General features: G+C 45.6%; 1 protein-coding gene across 2 annotated transcripts; it reads right to left on the reverse strand.

The window, feature by feature from the left end:
• Positions 1-233: 233 nt before the first annotated feature.
• Positions 234-2928, reverse strand: TEX55 (testis expressed 55). Of its 2 annotated transcripts, none has more exons than XM_033517461.1 (4): positions 2830-2928; positions 1412-1879; positions 1075-1137; positions 234-427 (listed from the first exon to the last, which is right to left on the reverse strand). In XM_033517461.1, the coding sequence occupies exons 2-4, from the start codon at positions 1574-1576 to the stop codon at positions 380-382; spliced, it is 276 nt and encodes a 91-aa protein (XP_033373352.1). In that variant the 5' UTR covers positions 1577-1879; positions 2830-2928; the 3' UTR covers positions 234-379. The 2 variants fall into 2 exon arrangements, with proteins under 2 accessions (XP_033373352.1, XP_033373354.1); XM_033517463.1 differs by having other exon boundaries at positions 2826-2928.
• Between the last annotated feature and the right edge of the window lie 12198 nt (positions 2929-15126).

The raw sequence follows: 15126 nt of genomic DNA on the forward strand, positions 1-15126 counted from the left end.
TTGTCTGAGCTGTAAGGTTTTCCTGCACAGAAAGGCAGAGTCTGGAGTGGCTTAAATATGAGATTTACGCATTTAAATGCATAGAAGTTCAGACCTGCCTCTTCAAGATATGCATACCATACATGCATGCAGATACATCCACACTTAGATCTCAGTCTGTGATTCTAACCCAAAACTTAGTTGCAGGATTTAAACCCAAGCATACAAAACAGAAAAACCAGGCAAGAGACGGATAAGCAGATCTTTTCCATGTTATTGCCAATGACTACACGGTGCTCTGAAGGCATGGTGTGGCAATACCACAACAGCAAGGTCAGTGGGGGCCAAAAGGAGTGCACAAGCCCTCTTCTCGAAGCACCTACACATCTTTGTTCTCTTCCTATTGTCTCTCCGGTTCTGCTTGCCTGGCATCTATCATAGACTGCACCTGGGCAAAAGGAAAAGGAAAAGCGTCATTTGGGAGCTTATTTGCTTTCACACTGATGCCCAGAACTGACCTTGCCATGCCTCTGGAGGTTTTGTGCTTAGTACACCATGAACCCAGCAACAAACCTCAAAGATGGTGCCTCTCCTGAGTGATGAGAAGGCAATGAAGGAAGACACTCACTCTTTTCCTCTGTCTGCTTTCTTTCTTCTAACCTCCCCCTTCTCCCAAGAAGCAACCCACACTTCTAATTCAACCCCAAACCAATGTCTCACTTCACCGACTTTGAATTACCTTTGCTTTAATACCCTGAAGGATCAGCAGAGACAGTTCACTTGAATGGGGGATATGGGCAGAAAATGTGCTCCCTCACAGTTTGGGATAGAGGCAGCTAGAAATGGTCACAGGTATCTCTGTGTATCTCTCAGGCAATTCCAGGGCACATTCACCCCATTCTTTCCCCACCTTCCCATACCTTTCTTCCCTCTCAGAGCACACACGGTCCCTTGCAGCCCAGGCACTCTGCTGCTGCCTGTGCTTTTTGTCCTCCCCAGACACACAGTCAGAGAAACAGTTCTGGGATGACCATGATTCTGGTGTGCTCAGCAATGCTGACCCTGTCCCCACAGAGCCCCAGCAAGGCACCCTACCTCCTGCAATATGAACTGCAAGGGGTCACCAGGCTTATGGATCAGCAGTTTTTCTGTGATAGCCTGAGAAAGAGACAGACAGAAGGAAAGAATTAGTTATCTTTGACTAGATGGGTGCCTGCACTTCCTGTTCCAATGACATCTGCATTTTAAAAAGCAAGAATCTTTTCAGACCAAAGATGGTCAAGGGTCCCTTTCTACTGCTTTTTCTTAAGTCTATACTTAAGAAAGCACAGGACAAGGAGGGGTCTGGGGAAGGGATAATTTGGTTCAAGCTAACTTTAGACCAAGCTTCTCACATAAGCCTCTGGAAGGAGATGAGAAGTATGTATTTCACCTGAAATATCTGTAGAATTTTATGTTCCTCCACATAATCCATGGCAATTTGATAGGGGTCTGCAAAAGTCTCTGGATTCTCCAATGATTCAAACGTAATCTCTGCTGCTGACAACACAGTCTCAACGGTGTTACTGCCATCCTGTGTGGATTCAGGGGTGTACATCTTGACTTTGAAACCTGGAAGTTTACCCACAGGTGATCTGATCTCAGGTGAGCTTTCCCTGGATGCAGACTATACAATGAGCAGGAAATGGTGCTCAGAACGTGGTGGCTTCTTAACAGCCAACTGGTCTGCAGACACTGGCAATTTCACTACAGATGTCTGGGCTGTAGATGCTGGTGCTTCCACACAAGGTGAGTCATCCAGTGATGGTGAGGATTCAACTATAGGTGTCCTTAGTTGGTCCAGAAGTTGGTGGTATGCAGATTCCTCCACTTCAGATTCTGAATGATCATTGAACCTTTGCTACAATATTTAGCAGATAAAGAACAAGAGTATTTTAAATGTCTATCTCCATAGAGTAGACACAGCACATTACTCCATCCTCTGCAAATATGCTACAACCACACTTAAAGCATGCACTAATAGGGTTTATTCCTATTAATGACAGGCCCTACCTGCACTTTCTGCATGATTCCAGGAATGCTACTTAAGCTCCAGCCCAGGCCTTCAGAACTGGTCTGAACTATGCAGCAGTTCTATGTGTGCCTGATCCTCACTTACTGACTAGTTTTCCTAGGGTGACTCTGAGTGTATATTCTAGGTAGCTTTGTCTTTATGGAAGTACTTTGGATGGATCCTGGACCTGACTCATGACCTTTCCTTGCCTGCGACTGTTGCTGAGCCCTCTTACGTGCACACTGCCTGCACTGTGTTTGCCCTCAGCTCCTGCCTCGTTCCCTGCTTGGTGCAGCTCCAGGCTTGCTCCCTGACAGCAGCAGCTGAAATTTCTGCAGGCTTTACCCACCTACCCCCTGAGCAGCTGGCCGTGGGCTGTGCTGTATCCACGCCCCACACTCCCATCCCTAGGCCTGTGACTGACTGAGGCCAGTCTTGCCCTGTTTCTTCCTCCCATCCCGTGTCCCGGTTGTCGCAATGTTGCCTGAAGCGGGATGCTGGGGGAGGACCGAGAGGGAGCGGGACCTGCTCTCATTCCCCTGGAACTGGGAAGGAGAGTGTTGTTCCTGGGGACAACGGGTTGTTGACAACGGGGTTCGCTGGGGCAGAAGGGAGGCGGTGGGCGGTGGGAGGCCGGGCCGGGCCGGGCCGGGCGGTGCAGCCAGGGAAGCGGTGGGAGCGGTTCCTCACCGCCCTCACCTGTCCCCGACTCTGCAGTAAGGGCAGGGGGAGACACGGGGCGGTGCAGCCAGGGAAGCGGTGGGAGCGGTTGGCGGCCGGGGCTCTCCCTCACCTACCCCCGGCTCTGCAAGGAAGGGCAGGGGGCGCTTCGCCCCCCGCCGGTGCCGGCCCTTTCTGCTGCTCGTCGCTCGCCGTAGCCGGGGGTGGTGAGTGGGTGCGGGAAGCCGCGGCGGTTGCCGGGGTAACCGCCGTCACGTGGCTCGGTGCGCGGTGCCGCCGGCGTCACGCGGGCGCTGAGTGCCGCGCGGCCATGTTGGGTGAGGGCGGAATTGCAGGGCGGGGACGGGGCGAATCCTAGAGTCCATCGCTGGGAAAAGAGATCCCAGACCAACGAGTCCAGCCCATGACCGAGCGCCACCATGGCAGCTGGACCCTGGCACTAAGTGCCACGTCCAGTCTTTGCTAGAACATGTCCAGGGACGGTGACTGCACCACCCCCCTGGGCAGCCCATTCCGATGTCTAATCACGTTTTCTCCTGATGTCCAACCTAAACCTCCCTTGGCGCAGCTTAAGATCATGCCCTCAACCGACCTACTGGTTGTCTGGCAAAAGAAACCACCCCCCACCTGGCTGCAATCTGTTTATAGGTGTTTGGAGAGAGTGGTAAGGTTCCCCTTGAGCCTCCTTTTCTCCAGGCTAAGCTTCCCCCAGTTCCCTCAGCTGTTCCTTGTAGGACTCGTGCTCCAAGCCCTTCACCAGTTCCATTGCCCCTCTCTGCACTCATTCAAGCACCTCAGTGGCTTGTAGTGAAGGGGCCCAGAAGCGGGCTTGATTTAGAAGAGACGGGATTTGAGGTGTGGCCCCTCCAGTGCTGAGTACGGGGGGGACAATCACTGCCCTGGTCATGCTGCCCACACAATTCCTGATGCAGACCAGGATGTCACTGGTGGTGGTTCCTGGCACTGGTCCTGGCTCTGGTCTTGGTTCTAGTTCTGGTTTTGGTCCTGGAAAAGGACATGTCAAATAGCTTGTACAGGGAATCAGGGAAGCAAGAGGTAGGGTAGTGGAGTGCCGAGAGAAATATTTCCATGTACATTGATATGAGAGATACTTTCTCCTGTCCTCAGTTTTACACAGATCCAGACAGTTGGTGTTCTGCGTGATGAACTTCATCAGAAAAAGCAAATAAACAGACTGGCAGTTTTCCCCAAAGAGGAGATGAAAGGATAAAGATAAAAGCTGTGCTGGGTTACCACAGTAACTAGCTTCTGACATATTCTGGTTCATGCTCCAGTCTGACAAGAGCTGGGTTTGAAACAACTGGCTGAAACTGCCATAGGGGCTTATGGGGATATGAGGAGGGGAGATAGAGGACTTCAAAAGCTATTCTAAACTTACAGATGTCACTTCCATTCAGTGCAGTTCACTTTGTGTGTGTTTTTCAGGTTATGCCATTGGCATTTTAAGAGAAGTGGCTGCCTCACTGTTCCAGTACCAGATCCATGAGAGTGCTGTCCATATCCTCAGCCATGCTGACCACTCAGATCATCTTGCACTGGTTGGCACTTATGGGATGCCAGGTCATTCCCTCTCTCATCCCTTCTTGCATGTCCCATTTCTCCATGTAACAGTGATGGTTCCAGACAACATGGGACTGCTGGCTTTTTGTAACTGCTGATACAGTTTTATCTGGAGGAGGCATCTTGATATCAGTTGTGTGTTACTGTGGTTGTGTGCTGAGCCATCCCAGTGCTGTGTTCACAGCATGACCCCCTGTAGGACTTCTCCCATGGGTTTCTCCTCTCTATCCTCTACTGGACAGGACTAAGCAGTTCTCAGCTGCCTGCTGGCTTCAAATAGTATCGTGCTGTGGGTAAATCTTGAGCCCCATGTGTTTCTTTCATCTGTGCCTCATTGGTAAACAGCAGATCTCTCCATTTCCAACCCCACTGCCTACTGCAGGGATCTGGTTGCTGGGTCTGGAAAGCTAGGATTTTGCACAGGGAAGTAAGATGAATGACTCTATTAAATAAACATCACTGCTCTGTTTATTCTTTCAAAAGAACAGATTAAAAAAAGCAGAAGATGCATTTTAAATGCATTAAAAATTCTGAGCAAAATATTGCCTTAAATACAATGCTCATGTAAGATAAATCACATGGCTTTTTTCTACACAGGCACATGGAAAGCAAAAACACATTATTATATCATTATTTATATGGCACCATATGCTAAGTCTGGAACTTAAAGACTTTGAAATAAATAAGAAAACACCAGCTGCAGATTAGCAATACACTCCTTTATTGGGAGTCACTGTGTAACTGTGGCTATCATTCCTGCTGTTAAGTTAAAACTTAAATAAATTGTCAGAGAAATAAGATAGCCATTAGAGATTCAGTGTCTGTCTCCTGGGGATGCTTTTTCTAACAGCTGTAACAAAGACCTGCTGCTGGTTTTGTCCTATCTCTGTAGTAACTCACTGCATTTGTCCCTGCAGTATCGCACAGTTGTTCAGTAGAGATGGTTGAGCTGCTCACTATAAATAATGTTGGTTAACAATGCGGGCCCTTTTGGGTTAATAAATTACGCTCAAACCACTCTTGAGCCTCTTTGATTGGTTTCTTGCAAGTCTGCAATGGAGAGTTGGAAGAAATCACTTTCCACAGTCTGTTTGCTTTGAATATTTCTTCTTATTTTATTGAGCTGTAAATATACATATATAATAGCCAAATCCTAAAAATGCCTATCTCAAATTCCGGTCGCCTCATCCGCTACTTGAAAATCGTAATGAGATGCATAGGATGAAACATATCAGCAAATTTAAATGTCATTGCTTAAAGGGGTAGAGGGCCTCGGTCAGCACCAGGCTGGGGAATTTGTTCCCCTCCTTTGTGTGGGATTTGCTGTCCAAAGCTCCCCTGGGCTGAGGCTGGTGGCCGGGGCACGGAGCTCACCCACCACATGATCCATGAGCTGCTGCAGCCCAGTCAATACCCACAGCAGGGACCTTGCAGTCCTCTTCATGCTGCAGCCCCAAAACTCTCTGACCTGTGGTTTTGCACAGTTGCAGCCGGACATAGTCAAAGCCTTCCTGAGCTCTGGAGAAGAAAGAGCAGCTTTAGGTCATGGATTAATGATCAAAATACCTCCTAGGCTGTGAAGCAGAGGCGTGGGGTCCTTGGAGAGACATCTCTGCTCATCTGTGTCCTGACCGGTCACTGTGGGGGTCATCAGGATGCCCTGCACATTTATTCCTTACCTCAGTGGTGGGCTAATTGTTCTGCCCTCATTCCAGAGGGTTTTTGAGAAAAAAACAGGCTGAGAGGAGAGCAGGTGTTAGTGCAAGAGAGTGGAGAAAGCCAGCTCCTGCATGAGGCAGAGGGCTGAGGTGCAAGGGGAGGAGAGGTGGCTGGGGTGTCGATTTACATCCAGACTGCTCCTGTACCAGCAAACTTTGATGTGGGTGTGCTTCTGGCAGCGATGTTGAAGAGGAGGCTGTACACAGGTGTCTGTGCTTGTACAGGTGGCTGTGAGTGTTTGTGTGCTGGCAAATGCAGCTCTTCCCCCCCAGCCTGTCCTGCAGCTCGGGCTCTGCCCGCTTTTCCCAGCAGAGAGCAGCAGAGCTTCGCAGCTGCTCGCAGGGCCTCGGAGTGCAGCAGCCCCCGAAACCTTCTGGCAGCGCTTGCCTCCGCAAAGCACAGCAGTAAACCTTCGCTGAGCTCGCAGGCATATCAGGCCTGTCGAGAGCATTGGTGTGGGCAAACAGAAAACACATGCTTTCAATACTGAAGATTCGGGGCTTTCCTGAAAACCAAGATGTTTGCAGGAATCAGTGAGACCTTTCTTGAAGGGGTGTTCTCCGAATTGTCTTTCTGCTCAAAGTTTGATGAAAGGGAGTGCCTCAAGCATGGCTTCAGAAAGTGGGGGCAATAGGATAAGCAAACCTCTTTCATAGATGACTGGCATGGACTAGGTAACTAGGGTAAAGACCCTTGAGGTCTCCTTCAGTCCAGTCTTCTGCAGTGCAGGAAAGAGATGTTATTAGCTTCTGTGTTTGGAAATATTTGCTTCGGGAACCCGTTTAACCCTTTCAACCTTTTCTGTTAAAAATAAAGTTTCAGCTGACTCCTGTTCCCTCATTTGCAATGTTACCAGGTATGTTACTGGAGATAAAGATGAATGAAAAAAGTGGGATTAAGTTTCTTTGCCAAGATGTCAAAACTAATTAATCTGTGTCTAGTTTAGATAACATTCTCAAGGAAAACAAGACGTTGTTCTCTGTTTGGAAATTTACCTGCTGTTCCCATGGCATTTAAATAAGTCAAATTTGGGATTGTATTAGAAGCTTCTCAGCAGTATTAACTGGGACAGGTTTTGTCATTCCTTAATTGTCCCATTCTAGTTCCTGAAACTGTTATGGTTTCAGATGTTGGAAAATGATCACAGACCTTCTGTAATGTCCAGTCCTTGTAAGGCAGAAGGCTTAAGTTTGGTCTTGCCATCGCATGGCATGAGAGGGACAGGATGCTGTGTTCTGGTTGAATTTCACAGTGAACCTTCATCCAGTCCTGTCTCCATCAGTTGTGGAACCCCTGAAGGAAGGAAGGGTCCAGATGTGAAGTTCAGCCTGTGTAGGATGCTGGGCAAAAGGACAGCAGCTGGGTACTGGGAAGACTCTGGTTTGCCTTTTTGCTCCATCCTGCAAAGACTGCCTCATTGCTGTGCTCCCCTCTGCTGGTAACCCATCCCTGGCATTGTGAGAGGCAGGTGTGGTATGGAACATGATTTTGGTAGGCAAATGTATCACACAGCGACAGCAAGACCCTGGATAATTGTGTCAGTAGGTGCCTCTTGAAGAGGCTGTAATTCAGAGATGGTTGTGAGGGGCTTTCTGCATTCTTCAAAGTCTTGTGGCCAGAGTACCCTCTTCATCGTCTCTTCCCCACACCCCCTTATTTGGCCTGTATGCCAAGCTAATTTAAAATATGATGCAGATCACCTAAGCACTGGGGTCACTCAACTGGCCTCTCCAGCCTCCCACCACTCACTCTAGGTAAGATTTGTCCTTCTTTATTGATGCAAATGATAACTTTTTCTCTGAATCGTAGCTGTACATGGGAAAGGTGCAATTAGCTGCTGCAAGGAGCCAGGCCTGTCTGCCTTCCCTTGTTTAACAGAGGCTTTAATTAAAGACCCCCTGATGCTAGAAAGGCACATTAATTATTCATCTGAAAACATTTACATAGAGTCCCCCGTTTCCCTTCTTCAATAAATTATCAGCTTCACATCTCCATAATTCATCGAAATGACTAAAAATACATTGTCTCAGCCTCCATCACCTCCAACTGTGATGGGTTCAGTATCTTAATGTGAAGGTCTCCTACTGCTCTTAAGTAAAAAGGGAGGATGGAACACAAGGGGGAGAGGGAGAGAAAAAGATTTGTCCCTTGATGGTAGTCATGCAGATGGCAGTAATTTTTGGTTTTTTCTTTCCCACAAAATTGGCATGATCCTGAGGTTTGAAGAAGCTCGTGGACTATTTCTAATAAGGAAAAATACACTGAGAGGAGGAGAAAAGATGCTTCCAGGGGCAGAAAAGGTCTGGGTTTAGATGATTTCTATGCTCAGATGTTGACAGCCTGTGTGATGCTTTGCCCAGCAGTTAATCACCCTAGATCATCTCTGTACCTCACCTGTAGACCAGGCCAGCAGTTCCCTTTCTGCCTGGTAGAGGAATGCTGCTTTACTAATTAGAAACTGTTCCAATATAGGTATGTGCAAGAGGGAGAAACAAATTAGCTTAGGCAGAGGGAGAGGTTTTGCAGCAGTTCACAACAAATATGTCACTGCAGGCACAACTGAGGTAAAATTTACTGCAAATGGTTTTCTCCAACTCGTTTTACTTTGTGACAAAGCGAACCATCACATGAGAGAGGAAAAATCCAGTCCTCTGAGGGCTTGTTTACATGGGGAGTTAAGACAAATTAGTGTGAGGTGTGAGGTAATGTGCAGAAGTTGAAGTGCACTTAACCTCTTTGTGGGGGCTCTGATACAGAAGGAAAATGGCCACAGGTCACTATGGTGACAATTAAACAAAAGCAAAGCAAAGGTCACTTTATCTCCAAATATCCATGCAGGGCTTAACATCCTTTCACGTGCACTCATTTCACATCTTTGGTAATTTACCTTAACTTTCATGAATGTTCTAATCTGCAGGAATTGGAGAAGTGCATGTTCCACCTGGCTCTTAATAACTACTGTTCCTGGAAAACCTGGAGCAGTCTTGGTGCCTACAGCAATCAGATCAGATGTGCTCTCCTGGGAGCAGGGGGAACCAGATGCTGCAAACAGGTGATCTTCTAGGACTATGAGTGGAAGGGGTCAGGATGGTAAATTTCTTGGGATGTGGTCAAGGAGAGCATTAGAGAATGAACCAGGAAAAGAGTACTTCAGAGGAGTTGGCCCACTTACTTTTAAAGGTTCAGTGTTTTCAGAGGGAAATAAAAAGGTTTATTTTTGGTGCTGAGCACACACAGGGGCTAACTCTGAGACTGAAAATGGGGTGGAACTGATTACAAAGAGAGTGATACACTTATCTGAAGCATTATTCCATTGACTTCCATGGGGTTTTTTCTTTTTCTTGCCCTTGTTTTAGATGGGCTGTCTTGGCTCAGCAGTGAATAACATAGTGACAGAAACCTTGTCTGACCACGAGGACATGCCTCAACCTTGGGCACTGCAATCTTAGAGCTGAGAAACTAGAAGCCCTTCCTGTATTCAATACATTGATTAAATTTACTAAGATATAAATATCATCTATTGCTTACCAATTAAATTATAGTTCAGATTATGTTATTAAGGGATCTGAATTAACATATTTCTGGACGTAAGAGAAGCATGTTTATGCGGGCAGTAGTTAAAAGCTCTCATCCTTTTCTTCCATCAAAAGAAATTGGATTAAAATTTTCTGTAGTGAAGATTTTTAGCACTCAGATTTTCTGTGGAGACCCCTCAAAAACTGTCCAGGCCATGGCTTTCATCCAAATATATGTAAGTATCAGTTTTGAGATACCTCACTCACAATCCAGCCTTTGCTGTTAAATTGGTATTGGCCTTAACATGCTTTGAAGTAATAATCAGTGCTGTGTCTCCAGGGGGATAGGACAATATGTAATTGGCTTAAACAGAAGGAAGATCTCGTTAGACATTAAGAAGCCTTTACTAATGGTACAGTAATTAAGCACAGGAATAAATGGCTCGAGGCCTTCTGCCTATAGAGAAGTTTGGATGAACACACTGAATCTTGTCTTCCCCCACAAGGAAAGCAGAGATCATTCTTTGCAGTTTCTTTCAATGTTGTTTTCTATGATTCTGCATATGTCCACAAAGTTTTCTTGCCAGAAGTGGCAATAGCAGCATTTTCATTGCCACCGCATTGTCATTGAAAATGCTGCCCCATCAGTGCCCCAGCGGAAGAACAAGCTGAAATAACAGAATGCCAATGAAAGCATCCTTTCTTTCCAAGCTGGCAGGAGCAAGCCATTCTGGAAGGTGATGTACATCTCCCATAACCCATGCTCCAGCTTCCTTGGTTGAGCCAAATTGTCTTCCCTGCTTGTCAAATGGGAGAAGTGTTAACACTGTAATTAGAAACATTAAAGCAATCAAAATGAGCATACAGGCATAATTAAGGCACTATTGGTTTATGTCCCCTGCAGGCATTCTTTTAGAATAAATGACTTTTTGGTTTAATTTAAGCTTCTTCCAAAAACATCACTAAAACAAAGGGGCAAAGGAGTTTCTATACATACATTCACCAGTAAAATTTCTTAGTTTTCAATCTCATAACCTAGTTTATACTGGTAAATTTTTCCTGCACTGACAAAATCTAGAGGGTATTGCTGAATAAAGAGCTTAGCTTGGAGAGAATAAGTTGTGTCTGGACAAGAAGAATCAAAGAGGAGCAAAAGAGACTTCATTGGCTCTGTATCAAGCCCTTCATGAAAGAGGAATTAGCTATGCTGTGCTAGTGTTGGACCTGATGTTATGAAAGTGCCATTTTTTCCTGAGAAGGAAAAGTATACAGAACAATTAACAAGGCTGGAAGAATTTTTTTCAGCCTGGGTGGGTGAAAAAAGGAGAGATGAAGATCAGGAACACTGAGTGAGTATGGAGGAGTTGCAACTCTTCTGCCCCTCTATAAGTCTCGAATGGTGTTGCACTATGAAAGAACCCTACTCATGTTGCTCACTGGGTTAACCCTTGGAGAAGTAGATGTTCATCTCTGACTTGCTGAGGTTGAGCTGTCTGCAGAAAGTAGCCACAGCCTAATTAAGAAAGATGGGCCCAGCACCGTGTGTGTATATATATATATATATATATATATATATATATGTATATATATATGTGGTGTGGTTTGGGTGCTGACAAAGAAGCACAATTGCCACCCATTAGAAAAGTTCTGCCTCTTGGTTCCTCATTCTGCCATAGGAATACTTCTTCTTATGAGCCTGGTAGTTATAATGAGCAATTCAGCTCGAGAAAAGGGGCTCAGGGTTACCCAGGTGGTCAAGGCAGAGCTGCTTGCACATAGTAGCTTAGTATAGAATGGGAATATGCATGTCCATATTCCTTCAGCTCACAGGAAGGCTGAGCGACTGGAGAACTGACATGTGGACTTTATTTGAGATTGATGTTAACCTTGCCACTACTTGGAGGTTGCAGTGTCTACTAAGTTTTCCTAATGGTCTGGGAAGAATATTCATATTTGATCATCTCTGCAGGGATTTGATCCTACAATATGTTTTCAGAAATGTCTTCCTTGTGTAGAGTCTTCCCTGTTTTAATGAACTTCAGGTCTTTGATTTACCCTCTGATGAGATCCCATGCAAACCCTCAATCTATCTGGTATAAATGAGAAACATAACAGAGCCAACTAATGGTAGTGCAGATGTAAGGACATGGCCACTTTGTTTGAGCACCTGCCTTCCTGACAGGGTTAACAAGACTTGTGTTAGTGGGGGTGTCACTGTGGGGTCACTATCCCACTCATGGCTGTTCCAGACTCAGCTGTTGGATTTGGCTGCTGTGAGCTGCAGGCTAAACTCATCATGCAGGTAACATGACAAGCAACAGGTACTGCAGAGTACTGCTGCAGCTTCCTGGTCCTAGTACTGCCCTCACAGGTACCAAGTGCCATCCATCAGGACCTGAATGTTCCTGTGCTGGATAGCTGAGAAGAGATGGCAGTGTAAACCACAGAGGTAAATAACAGATTCTGAGTTTCATTATAGTTCTTTATACTAAAAACAAGCCATAGTAACAGTCAATGAGTGTACCCTTCCTCCCCAAAACTGACTAAGCAAGAGGTTCAGGAATGCAAGGGGAATTTTTTTGGCTCATGTTTCAGCACACACATGAAGACTAGAACTGTGGAAATGACATTTGTCTTTGCTCACTCTAGCTCTGGCTAAGATCTCTGCAGTCATAGAATGACTGGAGTGAGTAGCTCCCTTATCCCAAAGCCTTGCCCTCTTAGTGAGGCTGCTGCTTCCCCTGCTTACTTGTCTTAGGTTGTCTGGGTTAGGATTGCTGAAACTCCTGGATAGGGAAAGAAGCACAGGAGAATCTTTATGCTGGAGAATCTCCTGCAGCACCTCTGCAGAGGGGCACAAATGCCACTCCTCTACCTCACTTTTTTTTGTCCCTGTCCCCAGTGAATGTTGCCACAGCTGATGTGCCATCTGTACAGAGCAGGCTGATGGCCCTTTCTCTTGCTGCACACCCTCTGCAGAGGCAAGGGGCTGGCAACTGGCTGTGACAGACGTGCAGAAGGACAAGGTGAACGTCACAGGCAGCACCAAGAAAATCTATCTGAAACCTTGCTCCATATGGGGAAGTACAGTTCCAGCTGTTTAGCCTTTGGAGTAAGCTGACTCTGAAGCTGCTGCTACCCTGGCTGTAATGCTAGGCAAGCATAGCCCCATCAGAGCTGGTGAATAGGGGAAAGCAGCAGGGGTAGCAGCATCACGCTGGTACAAGGAATCTCGTGATGCTATTGCTCCCCATGATTATGCTGTTAACAGGCAAGCAGGGTGGAGTTTAATGAGCAAAGGTAGATGAGAAAAGGAAAACAACTGAGACAAATGATGTTTAAATGTGATGGCTCATTAAACAAAAGCTCTCTGCTATGTTTCTTTCCTTGGTAGCAACAAAAGGGACAATGGCCATAAGTAAAAGGCAACCCACTGACAACAGGAAGGATTTATAGAAAGTAACACACTTAATTTAGCTGCTCCAGCATGAATGAGCAGAGATATTTTGCATCAAGTAACTCAAGTGAAGGGTTTTGCAATGTCTTTGTATGAGACAGAGTGCTTTTTTCTGCCCAAACCCTAGGAGCTTCTTGCTATTTGAGTATCAAGGACAAGTCCTGCTTTCCTTCATAGCTGAATTACTGCTGTCTTCAGCAGATGTTTTGCAATGCAGAAGTCATTGCAGTGTGGGCTAGGGGGCTTCATACTAATGTGTCCAACCATCTTGTCTGGCATGGCTTAACAATGCCTGCCTGACCAGATACTGTAGCTTTTACTGAACTGTAGGCCTTCACAGATTTTGAGAAGTTGTGCTAATCAATTCTCCTTCACAAGACAGCAACAGCTTCAATAGTGTCCTTCCTGACAGATGTAAAACCACTTTCCAAAGCATCTGTGTGATAGAGGCTCCACACCCCCCCCAACCAAGCAACTATTCCAGTGTTTCATTGTCATTATCCACCTTGTTAGTATATTGCCCTCTCCAGTCAGGATATGGAGAGCAGACAATTTCCTTCTTCTTTGCCAAAGCCTTGCTATCAATTGTGTAGTAGATTGCCTTTCAGCTTTCCAACAACATGTGAGAAAAGATCTCCATAATGGTCATCTGTCTTACAAGGCAAACGACTACTCTGCATTTGTATAAATCGTGGAACTGTGTGTGTGATTTTCTGCCTGAAGAAAAAGATGCAGTCTATCTTATTGAAGTTCCTATTGTGTTATTTATGAGACTGGTGAAGGCAATAGTCTTCAGGCATGAAATACCTGATTCCCCAGGAGCTTCCACCATTAAGCTCTTGAGCTGAGAAGTTTGCCCTACAATCCAAGAAGAGTGGAGATGGGTCCCTGGACTTCTTTAAAAGATCAAAATACATCAGGAATGAGAAACACTGACTACACAATCACTTCTGATGTTAAGATATCTTGGATAGCAAGAGAATGATATCTTTACTGCTCATTTCTTGTTCTCTGCATGGGCAACTCAGCCTAATCAGAGATTACATTGTCCAGTACTGGAAAATTTAATCATTTGGATGCTGTAGAAAGTATGCTGCTAGGTCTCTTCATAACAAAAAACAACAACTTTGGAGCAGATGCAGAGAGATGAGATTTAAACTCCCTATTCACTGGCCTTTTTCAAAGTCACGTGCCAAGGAGCTAACACAGATTCTAGTATTCCTTTTGAAATGGTGGTGCACAACAGCCGTGGTTTTGTTGGTTGTGTTCTGCACATCACTGCACTGACATTGTAAACCACAGTAAAACAGATAACTTTGTTCTGTCTGATGTAACAGAAGGTCTTCTGTCTCCCAAATGTCATTTGATCCAAGAGGGATTGAACTGATTTGAAAGCAGCTTTTATCAATACCTTCTCTGTTCCAAGTGAGGAGCTTGCACCATTGGAACTACCTATTCACAAAACTCATGGGAAGGCAGCCAGCAAAATGCAGTGTTCATACAGAAAGTGCTCATTGGTTAAGAGATGGCAATGCTGCGGACAGGAGAAATGTTGCTGAGACAATTTATCTACAGTGAGGAGTTTAAGCATTCAGTTCTCACTTCCATATCACTGCATCTTGTACTTAGTGGATGTCAAAATGTTGCAGTTGAGCAACATCTCATTTTGTGCATAGAAATCAATGGTCTGATTGATTGCCCTCAGACTGGTTTTTGTTCAAAATTGCTGAAGCCCCATTACCTGGATGACATGAGTCAGAGAAATTAAAGTCTCACTGATTAGTATGTTATAAAGCAATCTGAGTCTGCAAAAGAATAACCTACATATTTGATATCAGGGCATTTTGTGTTTGCAATTGACACTTTGAAGGAAGATACGTAATGCTAGAGAACGCTACAAGAAAAGCAGAACACAACAAGGCAAGGCCAACAGGATATGCAGTGACTAAAGCATGTTTCATTTTAGAATCTGGCAATGAGTGAATTTCCAAAACTTCTTACTGACAGCAAGATTTACCTCCGACTGCATTGCTTAAATGCAGATATGTGGAAAGCTCTGACACTGCAGAGATCCAGTCAATGCAGGTGGTGCACTGGGGAGTTGTGCTGCTCTTGTTAAACACAATAGACACAGCTGATGA

Source organism: Parus major, chromosome 1, assembly GCF_001522545.3.
Source record: "Parus major isolate Abel chromosome 1, Parus_major1.1, whole genome shotgun sequence".
Taxonomy (NCBI): Eukaryota; Metazoa; Chordata; class Aves; order Passeriformes; family Paridae; genus Parus; species Parus major.

Bases quoted from the DNA above. Each gene is read 5' to 3' on its own strand.
- TEX55 (XM_033517461.1), bottom strand. From the start codon at position 1,576: ATGTACACCCCTGAATCCACACAGGATGGCAGTAACACCGTTGAGACT. The intron at 1,138-1,411 runs GTGAAATACATA...TCTCTTTCTCAG, and splicing joins AAATTCTACAGATATTTCAG to GCTATCACAGAAAAACTGCT. The intron at 428-1,074 runs GTAGGGTGCCTT...CCTTTTGCCCAG, and splicing joins TGCAGTTCATATTGCAGGAG to GTGCAGTCTATGATAGATGC.